This window comes from Saccostrea cucullata, unplaced genomic scaffold, assembly GCF_032062105.1.
Source record: "Saccostrea cucullata isolate Sc308-1 unplaced genomic scaffold, CSIRO_AGI_Scuc_v1 ctg4768, whole genome shotgun sequence".
Lineage (NCBI taxonomy): Eukaryota > Metazoa > Mollusca > Bivalvia > Ostreida > Ostreidae > Saccostrea > Saccostrea cuccullata.
In genome coordinates, this window is record NW_026930778.1 from 25236 (window position 1) to 40259 (window position 15024).

Genomic DNA, 15024 nt, shown 5'->3' on the forward strand with positions numbered 1-15024 from the left:
TCCATAACTTGGCACCGGAAGCGAATTTTTCCAAAAAAATTATAGACTGCACAACTTCATGTAATGACGCATTTTTTGTGAAAGTTTCGTTGAAAACCGCTGAATAGTTTTCGAGAAATCGCGTGCACAAAATTTTGTCAAAAAAAGAATAATAATAATAATAATAAGAAACAATACAATCACTATAAGGTCTTCCGTGAAGACGGAAGACCTTAATAATAAGAAACAGAGTAAAAACAATATGTTCCCAAACTTCGTTTGGGGAACATAATAATAAGAAACAGAGTAAAAACAATATGTTCCCCAACTTCGTTTGGGGAATAAATATACACAAAACCCAATCAATCAAGTTTTCCCCGTTGTATCCATCATGTCCATAGTGAAAACCTCTTGGATTGTCATAGTCAAAATACTTTCTGGGCTGTTATTTACCTTCACTAAAACGCTTTCAATCTCACTTCAGCTTAAATGAATTTGAAATTAAAATCTAAAACTAAACATCTTGATCTGAAAATTTGTAAAATATTAATCCATTATATTTTAGTCCCATTTTAGTTCAAATTCTTAGTCAGTATTGCTCTTAATTTTCTTAGGTTTAGACGTTCCGTTCATGCAGGTTTTAAAAATTTCATCAAATTTTCTATGTCTTAAAAAAATAAAGATATCGCATTAAGAACATCTTATTGTTATTGAACAAAATAAACACGTATGTTGATGTACAATAGTTTTCTATAGCTGAAAATGCTGATGAAACGAATAATCCAATGGTTCCAGGTGTGGGAGAGCTATATACACACTGTAGCTATTTGGCTGCATAAACGAATTGTTGCTTGAAAAAGTAAATAATGTCTCACTTATTAAAGTTAATGTACATGTATATCTCTTGAACAGTCTTCACTCTTGTGTGTCTACTTTTTCCTCGCTCTCTGTGAGCGCCCTTTCTGTTCTCTCGGTCTTCTTAAGATATTCATAGTCAAATACACAGAAGTCGCTAGGTCTTTGACAGCCGCCTTGCCCTATCCACAACCAGCCATCCTTGTCCAATGACAGCCATTTTACTTTCACATTATCTTCTGGCCAGATGATGATTTTTAAGAAATTACCGTCAATACTTAACATATGGATGGTATTATCAGAGCTGTCCGAGACTAAAATGTTATCATCCGAGTCTACACACACCGAGGACGCTGAAAACACCGACGAAGGATTAGTGCCGCGGGTACCACTGTATTGGAACTTGAAGGTCAACTGATGGCTATATGCTGACAAACATCCATCCAGGTTGAAAACTATTTGTGTTGTAGCGTTTAATATGCATATCTTTGAAACATACACACGTTTGTCAAGTGTTATGGAGGATAATTGCTTTGATTCTCCAGTTATATTGACTTGCCACAGTGATACTGTGCTATCAAAACATCCTCTCCAGAAGCTTGTTTTCACCGACAATACAGTGATACCTGTTTTAGCACTTTCAACCATATCAACAATTTTTTCATTTCCTCCACTAGCTTTAAATATCGAGATAATTTTTCTGTTTTGAAGAAGAAGGCCTAATTCACTCTCATCCTTTGTTATAACAAGAAGTCCATTTCCAGATGAATGCTTTATACCATAGTCTGTGCAATGCTGGACATCTTTTACTACTTCATAAATTTCTCTCTGTTTTTCTTTGACAAATAACTTTCTGTCTAAATACAAATAAACTTTATCATCAGAAAAGAAAACTCCTGTGCAGTCATTCACGTAATCAGGAATTCCAGGTGCTGAGATTTTGAACTGAATGCAAATAGGGTGACCGTTTTTATTAAGTTTTTTCTCTTTGACTTTGAGAATATCTTCAGCATTTCTGCTTTGAACTGGCAGCTTTTTCTCGATCGTTCTGTCCTCATCGGACGATTGGTTCACCTCGTTCACTTCAACAGAAACGGTTCCAAATAGTTCCTTTAATTTTGTTTTACTAGGCCCCTCCATAGCTTCAAAAGACATATGCACTGCACCCTGATCTTTTATTTCCCTTTCAACCCTTCGTAGTTCGCTTCGACAATGCAATAGTGCAATACAGTCCGCTTCTGTTTCTGGGTTTAATTCGGATATTTTCGAAATGTCATGTAAAGCGCTTTCACTTTGCTCGATCTTCTGAGTATGTTGCAGCGCTGCCTCGCCCACAATGCTTCTATAATCCGCCGAAATATCTTTGACTTCCCCTATCATTGCATCCTCCCTTCTTGAGATTTCTTCTATCACTTGATTTTTCCGTTCTTCGGTGTTAATTTTCATTTGTGACAGCTCACTCCTGACTCTTTCTATCTTTGAACAGTCTTCGTTTATGGACGCTATTAATTCCTCCTTTTGTCTTACCACATAAGTAGACACGTCCAGAAGACTGTGTCTCATATGGGAACCTGTGATACATTTTGTACAAACAGAACACTCACAATCTTCACAATATATCGGCAACAGACTCATGTCATGAGATAAACACTTTAACAAGCTAATGTTCCTCTCCATACTGATACAAAGATCTACAGACGTATAGACGGCCTGACCCACTTCTTGACAATTATTTTACATGGATAGGCTAACTTACATCAACTATGGAGTACAAACCGTGCAATTTTGTGAAAATTTCAACATATGCGAGCTTAGAGCGAAATTTCGCTTAATTAAATCACAATTCTATTAAGTCAACATTGTCATGTTTGGGTACATAGCATATAATCAAATTTGCCGCAAACAAAATTAACTGATTTCTTAAAAAGTACTGGAGAAAAAATAAGAATGATGAATGATCCCTGTAAGAAAATAGTAAGTTGAGGCATGCTCTCGTCATATTCTGTGAAAAAATCAGAGAATCCAATATACCGGTATTGGTCACATGGGAGCTTTCATTTTAGTATGTATTTATGCTATCTAAATGCAATATATTTTTATCCACTAAATACTTTCTCCTTTATTTCTTAAGAGAACCCATTGCCGTTAATCAGTGCATGAACAACACTTTAAGCAAGTTAAGTGCAAAGATTTCTAGAACAATGGCTTGTTACAACGCACTTTGAAAACATTTTCAAAATGCATTAAATTTGGGACCAACTCAGTTAACGCACTTTAAAAAATAAAAGTTGTTTTCAAAGTGAATTAATATCGACCATATTAACACACATTGAAAAAATGTGTATAGCTTGGTCAATTTTCTTGCAATTCTTAGGTATGATGTGAAAGTGAGCGATTTTGATCTTTCTGCACCTTGAAAATTCTTTCTCTCTGAAATATTTTACTGTACGTACTTAAAGTTATAAATTGAGCTGCATGTTTGACATCGGAAAATTTTGTTGCAAATTTGTAATTGACAGAAAAATAAAACATTTATAAACTTCTGTCGTTCATTTATACGATGGAAGAACTTTTTATAGCTTTGATTGAAGCAAAATTGCATTAACGTCGTCCTGTACAATAATGATTTCTTCTATAATACTGTATATTCAATTTACAGAAATATTTCTTCTGAAACAGTTTTAAACTTTATTTTGGTCTTATTGATCAAAAGGGCTTAAAGGATGACTGCACTTAAGGAAACTTAGAAATTGCGACATAATTAATTTTAAAAATGGGCATTTTTCTTTTAATGGCAGAAATAGTCAATGTCTTAACTGCAACTTTGTGTAATTACGTTAATTAAAAGTTCATATCAACGAAGTTCGAAGTCGTTTTTATTGGGAGGGGTCATCGCATATTCTGGAATCTCCATAGGATAATGAGTACGCCCACCTTTTCACAGGCTTAATACATAGTCAGCGGATGTTTGTTTATTGTTCTCCTTTTTATGGTAGTTGTATATTTATATATATTACCTCATATTAAAAGGAGATCAATAGACAAACATGCGCTGATGGTTAAAAAGAGAAAAAACTGTTTCTTCGTGTGTTCACTTTTTCTATACTAAACAGAACATTTTGACCACGTTGTTACCTGTTGAATATTATAATTAACCACGTGATTTCTATACCCAGGTAACTCTGTGAATACTAAAATTCCATCACGTGACGTGTAAGGAAACACGCATTCTGCTGGGCGATTTTGATTGTCCATATCTGTTTCAATCCATTCCCATCGAGCCACGGGTTATTCTTTTTTCTCTTAAATATCTATAAGATTATTCTTATATTTATCTCAAAAGCGTTTCATTTTACTATCTTTATATTTTTTTGAGTGCATTATATGTCTCTACATGTTCGTAGTCTACAAGAAAAAAGAGATCTATTTATTATATTTTGAACCATTGCTTAACATGAACATCCAAAGTAAGATCCAGTAAATAAAAATGAAATCATACCATCCTCAGCATGCTCATTTATGGGGAAAAGTAATAATTATAAAAGAAGCTATAAAAACTTAAGTAATTGTGATGTTTTTCATTCCCTTTTTAGCTCACCTGAGCCGAAGGCTCAAGTGAGCTTTTTTGATCAAAATTTGTCCGTCGTCTGTCGTTGTCGTTGTCGTAAACTTTTCACATTTTCATCTTCTTCTCAAGAACCACTGGGCCAATTTCAACCAAACTTGGCACAAAGTATCCTTGGGTGAAGGGGATTCAAGATTGTTCAAATGAAGGGCCACGCCCTCTTCCACCGGGAGATAATTATGAATTAGTGAAAAATTAATAGCATTTTTAAAAAATCTTCTTCTCAAGAACCACTGGGCCAGGAAAGATGAAACTCATGTGGAATCATCCTCAGGTAGTGTAGATTTAAGTTTGTTCAAATCATGACCCCCGGGGCTAGGGTGGGGCCAAAATGGCCGACCAAAGTTTTACATAGGAATATATAGGAAAAATCTTTAAAAATCTTCTTCTCAAGAACCACTGGGCCAGGAAAGATGAAACTCACGTGGAATCATCCTCAGGTAGTGTAGATTCAAGTTTGTCAAATCATGACCCCCGGGGCTAGGGTGGGGCCAAAATGGCCGACCAAAGTTTTACATAGGAATATATAGGAAAAATTGTAAAAAATCTTCTTCTCAAGAACCACTGGGCCAGGAAAGATGAAACTCATGTCGAATCATCCTCAGGTAGTGTAGATTCAAGTTTGTTCAAATCATGACCCCCGGGGCTAGGGTGGGGCCAAAATGGCCGACCAAAGTTTTACATAGGAATATATAGGAAAAATCTTTAAAAATCTTCTACTTAAGAACCACTGGGCCAGGAAAGATGAAACTCATGTGGTATCATCCTCAGGTAGTGTAGATTCAAGTTTGTTCAAATCAGGACCCCCGGGGCTAGGGTGGGGCCAAAATGGCCGACCAAAATTTTACATAGGAATAAAAAGGAAAAATCTTTTAAAAATCTTCTCAAGAACCACTGGAATAGGAAAAATGAATCTCATGTGGAATCATCCTCAGATAGTGTCGATTCAGGTTTGTTCAAATCATGACCCCCGGGGCTAGGATGGGGCCAAAATGGCTGACCAAAGTTACATAGAAATACATAGAAAAAATCTTTTAAAATCTTCTTCTTCTTCTTACGAACCACTGGGCCAGGAAAGATGAAACTCATGTGGAATCATCCTCAGGTAGTGTAGATTCAAGTCTGTTCAAATCATGACCCCTGGGGTTAGGGTGGGGCCAAAATGGCTGACCAAAGTTTTACATAGGAATATATAGAAAAAATCTTTAAAAATCTTCTTCTCAAGAACCACTATGCCAGGAAAGACGAAACTTATGTGGAATCATCCTCAGTTAGTGAAGATTCAAGCTTGTTCAAATCATGACCTCTGGGGCTAGTTTTGGGCCCAAAATTGCTGACCAAAGTTGTACATAAGGATATATAGGGAAACCTTTTAAAATCTTCTTTTCAAGTACTTCAAAGCCATGATTAGTGATATTTTTCTATTTATATGCAATCATCCTCAGGTAATGTAGATTCTACATTGTTCAAATCATGACATCCAGGAGGGTTAAAATTCAGCCCCCCCCCTCCCCCAGTAAACTTTCAGTTTTGATCTGATATCTGCTTTTTCCTAGTAGATGTGCCCAGGTGAGCGATGTGGCCCTTGGGCATCTTGTTTATGAAAGGGAAAATTAAAGTCAGTCTTACTGTTGTCAACGCTTCGATCCCGGACCTGAATATTATTGATTCTGTGCTTTACCGACTGAGCTAGTCGGCACTTATATTCGAGCACGCGAATTGTTGAAATCAGCCATTGCCGTTGATTATCAATGAGAAGGATTAATTTTACTTTCAATGTTATTTGTTATTAGTTATATACTTTATTTGAAAACTTAAAAAATAATAGTTACAAACATATGACAAGAGAGAGAGAGAGAGAGAGAGAGAGAGAGAGAGAGAGAGAGAGAGAGAGAATACACCAAACATAAATACAGTAACTATTCTAATTTTAGAACACTCATTACAATATTAGCTCCACCTCTTATACATATTTATAAATCTTATCTTCAATCAAGGGGCAGATAAACCTAATTTCCCGATATTTACAGAGAGGTGGGGTAAGGAAACAACGAATTATTTTATTGCAACGCAGTTTATAACCTTTATGACATTGCATTTCATTTGGAAATAGACCAAACTCTATAACAAATGACTTAAGGCAAAAATAAAAACAAAAATAAATGTGACAACAGAGATAGAAAAAGACCCAAAAACCGGCGTTAAGTGCAGTCATCCTTTAATTCAAATCATAACACATTTTACCAGAAAAATAAAATTCTCTCTCAAAAATGCATCTCATATTGCTTTAATTTTTTCCAGTTTGCATGCATTTTATGTCAACTGAAATTTATTGAAAGTTTTCAACGTCATACTGGTTATGCAAATACGTACATATATTTGGGTGTAGTATGGGCATCGTTACCGGGAAGAGAGGGGGAGCTTAGGCATACAAATGTATTGCAAAGATATGCATTATATTGGCATTGAAAATCTGGGCCTACCTTGGAGGTCCTCTTTCGGTTTGCTACGACGGCTATGTAGAATACATGTACGTATTAGAAAAACTAGAAAGCAATAGCGTATATCGCCCCGAACTGGACAAGACTTTCATTTTTTCATCACTAACAATACCCATTACGTAAGCTTGGACAACCATCAACTCGTATCAGTCCTTTCGGTACTTTGATTTATCAAAGTTAAAGAATTTGAACTTTTCCCCTGTTTCTATGGCAACTACTGACAATTTGCAATTTTTAAATGCTACACGCACAATTACAGATATCAACAAGTTAATTGATGCAAAGCATCAAATCGGCCGCTAACATATTTAACATGTCAATTTTAAAACAGAACTTTCACAATTCAAAGCATTCGTGCAAGATAAGAACACGATATTCAAAGCTGAAATAGTGATCATTTTTATTTCAGGCCGTCTTCAAAGCAAAATTATTAAATAATATTTTTAAAAATTTGATAGAAATTTTAGTATCATGCATGCTGTTCAATCCAATTCAATGAATAAAATATATTTTAAACTAGAAATTTTAGTGCATTTGCTTATCCAGTGGATTTATCGATGTAAAAAAAAGTTCAATGCCTATATAATGTATATATTTGCAAAAAAAGTGGGGGGGGGGGGGAACTAAGCCTTTCAAGATAACTGATACCCTTGGATGTATGTCACGTGATAATGCCTATATGGTTCCTGCAGAGTAGGCTATGTTGCATGGTGCGGTGCGAAATGTATAAAAAATAATATAAAATGTCATTAACAGCTGAGGATTTTCAAACATATTTTTACTAGTTGAGCGACTTTTCATTCACCATGCACTTTTACCACGTGCACGTCATTATTATCCGGAATATCGTAACGATTTCCCTTCGTATCTTACACACTCCCTGGATGGGGAGTACCTGTTGTAAACTCTCTTCATTCAACCATTAATTATCAATTATCTGATGCCAAATGATAATGAAATCGAAACAAAATAAATACAATTAAAACCTAATTTAAAGCAAGTTTTTAAGATATTTTCCTCATGATTTAATACATGTTATCATTTGAGAATCATTTTACTGAACTTATAAAATAATAACATCTCATTTCCCCATGTGCACTTTCTAACACAACCACAAATAGATCGGCCGCTGCTGCGGCCGATAATCATTAAATCAATAAAGTTTCATGACGAATGTCCAAGGCAACAGAGAGAACACTCTCAAACAAAATTCCTCGCTTTTGCAGGTTTACATGGCAACGGTAGACATTTTGAAACTGAACGTCCTCACTGCAAAACTACAACCAGTGGTCTTCTTTTGAGGAAAGCTTCAGGAAGGTTAAATTGTCCCAGCCATCTCCAAGAAATAGCCCGTAGAGCAAAAACATGCGTACAATCGCAATATGTCGCCCGGACTTCGTTTGGGGCGACATGATAACATTTTTGCCATTGAATTTTTTTTTTGAATTTTTGCCAAATTTCTGAAACCACTTGTTCAATTTTTCTTTATTTTTACTCGTTTTATTTTGTGACCCATTTGAATCATTCTGTTAATTTTTTGTAAAAATTGAATCACACATTTTTTCGTAAGAAAACTTAAAATGGGGGATATTTTCATGTGAATTTTCAATTCCTAAGCTAAGTATGTTCTATTTTCATGTAATAATTTATATTACTCAATAGATCAATTGATAATTTTAATATAAGACTCATTCTCTATAGTCGCATGTCAGACTTCACAATCTTCTTATGGAGGTGACGGTCTGATAGGCCATATTTCAAACTATGTGGGCAAAAAATGTACATGTGTGTTTGAATTTCTTTCATATTATATATAAAAAGAGATTTTGTATGCTAGAACAAAATATCAAAGTTTCAGAAAAATTGAATTTCAGGAACAATTTGGCCTATCTATTGGGTCCTACCTTCTTAATTCAATCAGTTGTCTACGGTGGCTGCTCTATAATGGGTACCATAAGGGTCCTGGGATGCAACTATTAAATATAGAATTATATCTAAAATATCTTCAGGAATATAGAATTGTATGATTTGGGATTTGGATTTTCAGTACCTGCAAACATAATCAATAAGTGGGGGTTACTTTACATCAAGGTCTTTGTAGGTTGGCTATAAACATGGTGTTGACACTAGCACACACGAATTGCAATCTCTGTACAACGCCTATACTTACAATTGATATTATTTTACCTGCAAATACCTGTACATTTGCAGACCGACAGGTGTGTGGCAGACCCTCCGTCTACTATTGATTTTCTTGACATACCTGTTGAGTTGTCTTGGAGACCAATTTTACCAGTATTGAGTATACACTGGCTACATTTCTCTTTTCATATTTAATCCTTTATTTTGTTATATTTAATCCTTTATTTTGTTATTTGATGGTGGAGGACACATGGATGGTAAAGTAACACCGAACATCTGTATCTGCAACAGTGAGTACTTTGAATAATGAATTCTGTATTTCACTTGCATGAATCGAAATAATGGTAAAGATGTGAAATTTTGCAGGAATGGCCAGAATTTCTTTTTTATGTTTACGAAACGATCAAAGCAGGGCGTGGTTTTACTTTTCAAACAATTCAATTTTTTCTAGCTCTCATTAATTCATTATTCATTCACTCTTTTCTATTTATTTATGTCGCCGGCCGAAATCAAAGATTTCGGGGGTTATATAGTTTTTTTACTAGCAATAATTGCTTGAGAAAAATCTACTGTCAAAATTAAGATAATGAATCTTTCTTAATATAATTTATTACATGTATATGTTGTAAATTTTGTATTTCCAGGGGAAGGTATTGTAAAAACAAGATTGTGAAACACTATGCGCCCGGCGGCAACAAAATCGAAGTGCTAAGCTATTTTTAGCGAATAGGTCACAGTCAAGGTCACTGACCTCAAAATGGTGTCATTTAAAAGAACTTAATTAGTGGAGTAGGCAATCCAAATATGAAGACTCTATCTCCTATGGGTCAAAATTAATGAGAAAAGTTTGAAAAGCTATTTTTAGCATATAGGTCACAGTCAAGGTAGAAAGGTCAATGACCTTGATGTCATTTGAAAGAACTTAGTTAGTGGAGTATGCATATCAAATATGAAGTCTGTATCTCTCACGGTTCAAAAGTTATGGCGAAGGTTAAAGATGACAACAGACAGACAAACAGATAAACAGACAAACAAACAGACAGACAGCACAGGTGCTCGTGGACAGCATTATCTTTAACCCCCCCCCCCCGAAACTTTCAATATTAAAAAAAATCTGATTTTTTTTTCTTCATTTCTAATCTCTGACAACTTAATCTATATGTTTCTATTTGAAAATCACATAAATATATCCACACTGCTCAACGCGTTATCGGCTACTCGGTTGTTATCGGACACTCGGTTGATCACAATTTTTGACAGGTTAGTAAATTATTTTAAATAAACTCTGTTAAAATAGAAACAGAGAATATTCATTGTGCTATTTGTAAACAGAAATGAATACGGATACAAAATAAAGCCTCGATTCGTATTAGTATAGCATTTGTTAGCCTTTGGAAGGCTTTAAAAGTCAAATTTGTTATATTTTGCAAGTTTTTCTCCGATTGACATTGTTAAGGTCTTCCGTTTCCAACGGAAGACCTTCTACTGATTCTGTTGGTAAAGATTATTATTCTTTTTTTTTCTTCTGTTTCCTAGACCGCAACTTTGAGGCCTCATACCTCGCTCATTTCTCAACGGATTTCGCTCATATTTTCAGACGTTATAGATGTTAATAAACTCTATCAGAATGCTGTCTAAAATTTCAAAAAGCCACTTCCGGTTTATTTCCCTTTAAACGAAAATTTATAGGCTTTCGTTTCCAGACAATGGCTCAGAGACGGCTAAAGCTGGAACAGAAATTCTACCGATTTTAGATAATAGAAGGATTAAAGTTGTTCACATCGATTTTTGTTTTTCGATTTCTCTATTCAAAATGGCGCTACATAGGGGTCAAAATTAGAACGCTTAAAAGAACCAAAAAATACTCATATTTTTCTTTTTATCTTCTAAACTAAAAATATTTTGTTAAAATATATAAACATAATTTGTGCAGAACTAGAAGATCTTTCAAATGATATGTCGAAAAAAGGGCTGACCCCTAAATTAAGGGATCTAGAGGGGCCGAAAGTTTTTTCCAGATATCTCAAAAAGTATTGAGAATTTTTTATACATCAAAGAAGCAAAGTTGTTCAAAATATCAAGCTTTATTTAATGGGGTCGTCAAAATACGTCCGGCGACGTCATTTCCGGTCGAACCGGAAGTAGTCAGAAAATGCATATTTTTGCCATTTTTGACAAGTTTTTGGGTAACATGTGTCACTAGAAGGTTAAATGATAATTTTCCGTCCGTCGTCGTCACTTCCGGTCAAACCGGAAGTACCAAAGAATGGCTGAATTTTGCAATATTTAACAGAGATTTGGAGGATAAACCCATTTTTGGACTTCATTACTCTTTTTTTTAAATAAGTTACTTCCGGTCAAACAGGACGGAAGACCTACTCGTTGCTTTGCAACGAGCTCGGCTCTAGTTGTAAATATCTTTTTTCTTCAAAATCCTTACATTTACCTCGCGTTAATGATTGTCCACAACCACAAGAAGACTTCCACAGAATCTTGCGAATATGTAATTAAAGAGCAAAAATTGCCCAATTTTAACTTTTAGTTTGTTATCGGAAATACGGTTGAATAATGCACTTTGTTATCGGATAACTCGGTTTTGGTTATCGGAAACAAAGGTTGTCATAGATTAGGGAAAACGCAAAGAAACGACAGAAATCCGCTTGAAACCTAAATATTTAAAGTGGCTGGCCCGAAATTCTAATTTTTGGCTATTAATTTGCCTCTTTTAAGAATATTCTATTTATAGAACTTTTAAAAAATGAGTGCATTTTTGGCATTTCTCACTGAAATCTGCGTGATCTCGACCTGTTCGAAAATATGGTATAAGTTTTAAAATTCATTTCAAGGTACCGAGGTCGCCCGCGTGGCGCAGTGGTTAAAGTGTCTCCTCAAGAGTCGATCCTTACGTCACGGGTTCGTATCCCACAGTGTGACGTCACAGTAGGTGCTAGCACAAAAAAGATCCCTCACTACTCAATGCCCCTGAAAATCATAAACACGGATCTCTAAAACGTCGGAGGTTGTTTAACGTACCAAGAAGGGATAAGAACCCCCTGATGAACGGTCACATCCCCCAGTGTGCTCAAATTCAATGTGTAGATAGCGCTAATGCTCGGATGGAGGGAGAGGGACTGACATGGATTTTGCATTGCTACTGGATGTTTATACTGAGGCAAAAAATCTCTGCCACCCCCCACCCCCCAATTGTCATTGAAAACGCAAATAACGGTTTGTAGAAAAGGTTAAACATACGAGGAACTGAAGCCCTTCCTCCTAAATACTATTAGGTATTTTTAACGGTTGGAAAATGAGTGACAATGCATATATTTTTTTAAATTAAAGTTTTTCTAACACAATAAAATTCCAGTCGGCTCCCTTAATTTTATTAGTTTTTTTTATTTTTTTTCTGGACCAGGCTTTATTTTTTTGTTAAAGTATAGTCTCTTTAATCTACTATATATCCAAATTACATTGTATAAAAAAAGAATTAAGAATTATTATTTTTCTTTAATGTTGACAGCTGTCTGATTGACATAAAATCACATGATCAAGCATCAATAAAGTCCTATAAACTGGATGATTCTATTTTAAGCTTCTAAAAAATATGTTAACGTTCTTCTGCGGAGCAACATAAGTCCTGACGTCACAATCACAGGCACTTGTTTCATATACTGGGTACCCCTACTTAAGCCACACCTGCTATACTCCCAGTATGTGTAACTATGACGTGATAATAAACTGACATTACTGGACAAAAAAAATTAGTTCCCCGGGGATCATGGGGGAAATTGAACTTATTTTTGTTTTAGATAACGTATAATACATGTAAACTATAAAATTGTTATGATTAATTAAACATAATATATTTACGTCTGAAACCGCCTGAAGCGGTTTCCAAGAGGTTATCTTGAATGGAAAACAAGAAAAATGATTGAACAGATGAGTAGTTCTATTATAAATTTATAATTATTAATTTTATTCATATACATTCATATCAAACAAACTTTTACGTTTGCTATTTTCAAGGATTTGCAGATTATAATGGATTGTTTCCAATCTATTTATGAAGCTAAAGGAAACTTTTTAACCTGAGTTTCCGATAACATACACCCGTCTAAAACCGAAGTATCCGGCAACATCAACAAACATGTTGACGATAACATGTTTTCAACTAACGAGACATTTTAAAAGACTGTTTACTAACCCTTAATTTGGATTTTTAATCTCATTTTGCTGATCTAGATGTATCTGAATGCTTATAGAATAAATAGACCTGTTTGTTTGATAGAATAAACTAACTTTGAATTCTACAGAAGTTAAAATGTGATGACATATTGCGAAATTTTTGTATATCATTTGAAAGAGTTGTAGATCTTTTGAAAGACTGTGATTTGGTGTGTGCTTTCTGCTGCTGAAAGTATAATCAATTATCTGTCATAGATCAAAAACTTTGTTTGCTGAAATACGTATTTATCGTTGAAATATGAAATTTAAAAGTACCTACATTTTCTAAACATTGCTTTTCTTGCACCGAGTGTCCGATAACAACCGAGTAACCGATAACGCGTTGAGTAGTGTGATATCGATCATATGCAATTTCTATGCACAGTGGTTTCACGTATGTACGGGTTCATTCTTGCAAATTATAAATGGGTCAAACTCTATATAGAGGTCAATGTTGGTACTAAAAGAAAGGGTTTGTCACAAGGAATACACGTGTGAAATATGACAACCACAACAGGGCTCAAAATAATTGGTCATGTGTGACTGTCAGTTAATTTTAGGCTGGGCTCCCAGCTGGTACATATGCCAATTTGCTCATAACACTCTGGTGTCGAAATAGCTCGGGGACGAATTGCTCTCTCCCCTCTTTCATGGCGCGGAAAACAAGAATGCAAAGTTGCATCAAAGAGAAGGAAATTGCAAAGGAAATTTGCAGTGTTTAAAAAACTGTCTTTTGTCAGCATTTAGTATGTGCAGGTCTGTAGCTCACTTATTAAACATTAGGTGTAATTCTCCATCGTAATTATCACTGGTTACGACATTTTTAACAGGTTGGGACCAATCGCCCAAATGGGATATAATAGTCCGTTTGGGATATAATATCCCAAATGGGCTTTAAATTTACAGTGCAAAAAATGAAAAATTTTATTTTGGCTATAAAATCATAAATCCGCATCAGGACACTTAAAACGGAATAACTTTTGGTTGACAAGATTTCCTGTAATGGCCATTGTTTAGAAGATTGATCCCTCGGAAGTTCCTTAACTTCTTGGGGATCAATCTTACAAATTGTAGGGTTGCAGAAAAACTTGTTGGTGCTACAAAGTGTATGGATACACATGTGTATTTATAGACAACATTTACAATCAAAAAGATATTCCTGCTTGTGGGGCCAGTCTGGGGTCAACCAGCAAAAGACACTGTTTTCCCTCTTTAAAGTTTGGATACTAGGCTAATAATTTTTACCTTTTTAACCTCACCTTGGAGTTATATGCATAAATTATCCCACGTTTCCATAAAATGTTTTTGAAATCCCTGGCATACTCAAACTAGACAGTCAGATTCCTTTTATTTCCATCTCATTGTGAAGTTATTTAAGGAATCACTGTCTAGTTAGTATAGTATGCCAGGGCATCAACAATAGTGGGAAACATGGGATAATTTGATCCCATGTTTCCCACTATTGTTGATGTCCCTGGCATACTATACTAACTAGACAGTGATTCCTTATATTTCCTTTTCATTGTGAAATAAAATTGTTGTTAAGACTTTAAAAATGCAGACATATATTTAAATTACACAAGGATTCCCATCCCAATTTCAATAGTCCTCACCCACTGACGTCAAACACGAAGGCAGCCGCACGAGATTTATATGCATATTTGGCCTCCTTAGCGTCAGACTCAGAGACAGATGCGC

General features: G+C 35.1%; 1 protein-coding gene across 1 annotated transcript; it reads right to left on the reverse strand.

Moving 5' to 3' along the window:
* Nucleotides 1-894: 894 nt before the first annotated feature.
* LOC134230076 (uncharacterized) lies at nucleotides 895-2511 on the reverse strand. The gene has a single exon (XM_062711850.1). It carries the CDS (start codon nucleotides 2509-2511, stop codon nucleotides 895-897), a length of 1617 nt encoding a protein of 538 aa, XP_062567834.1.
* Nucleotides 2512-15024: the final 12513 nt, after the last annotated feature.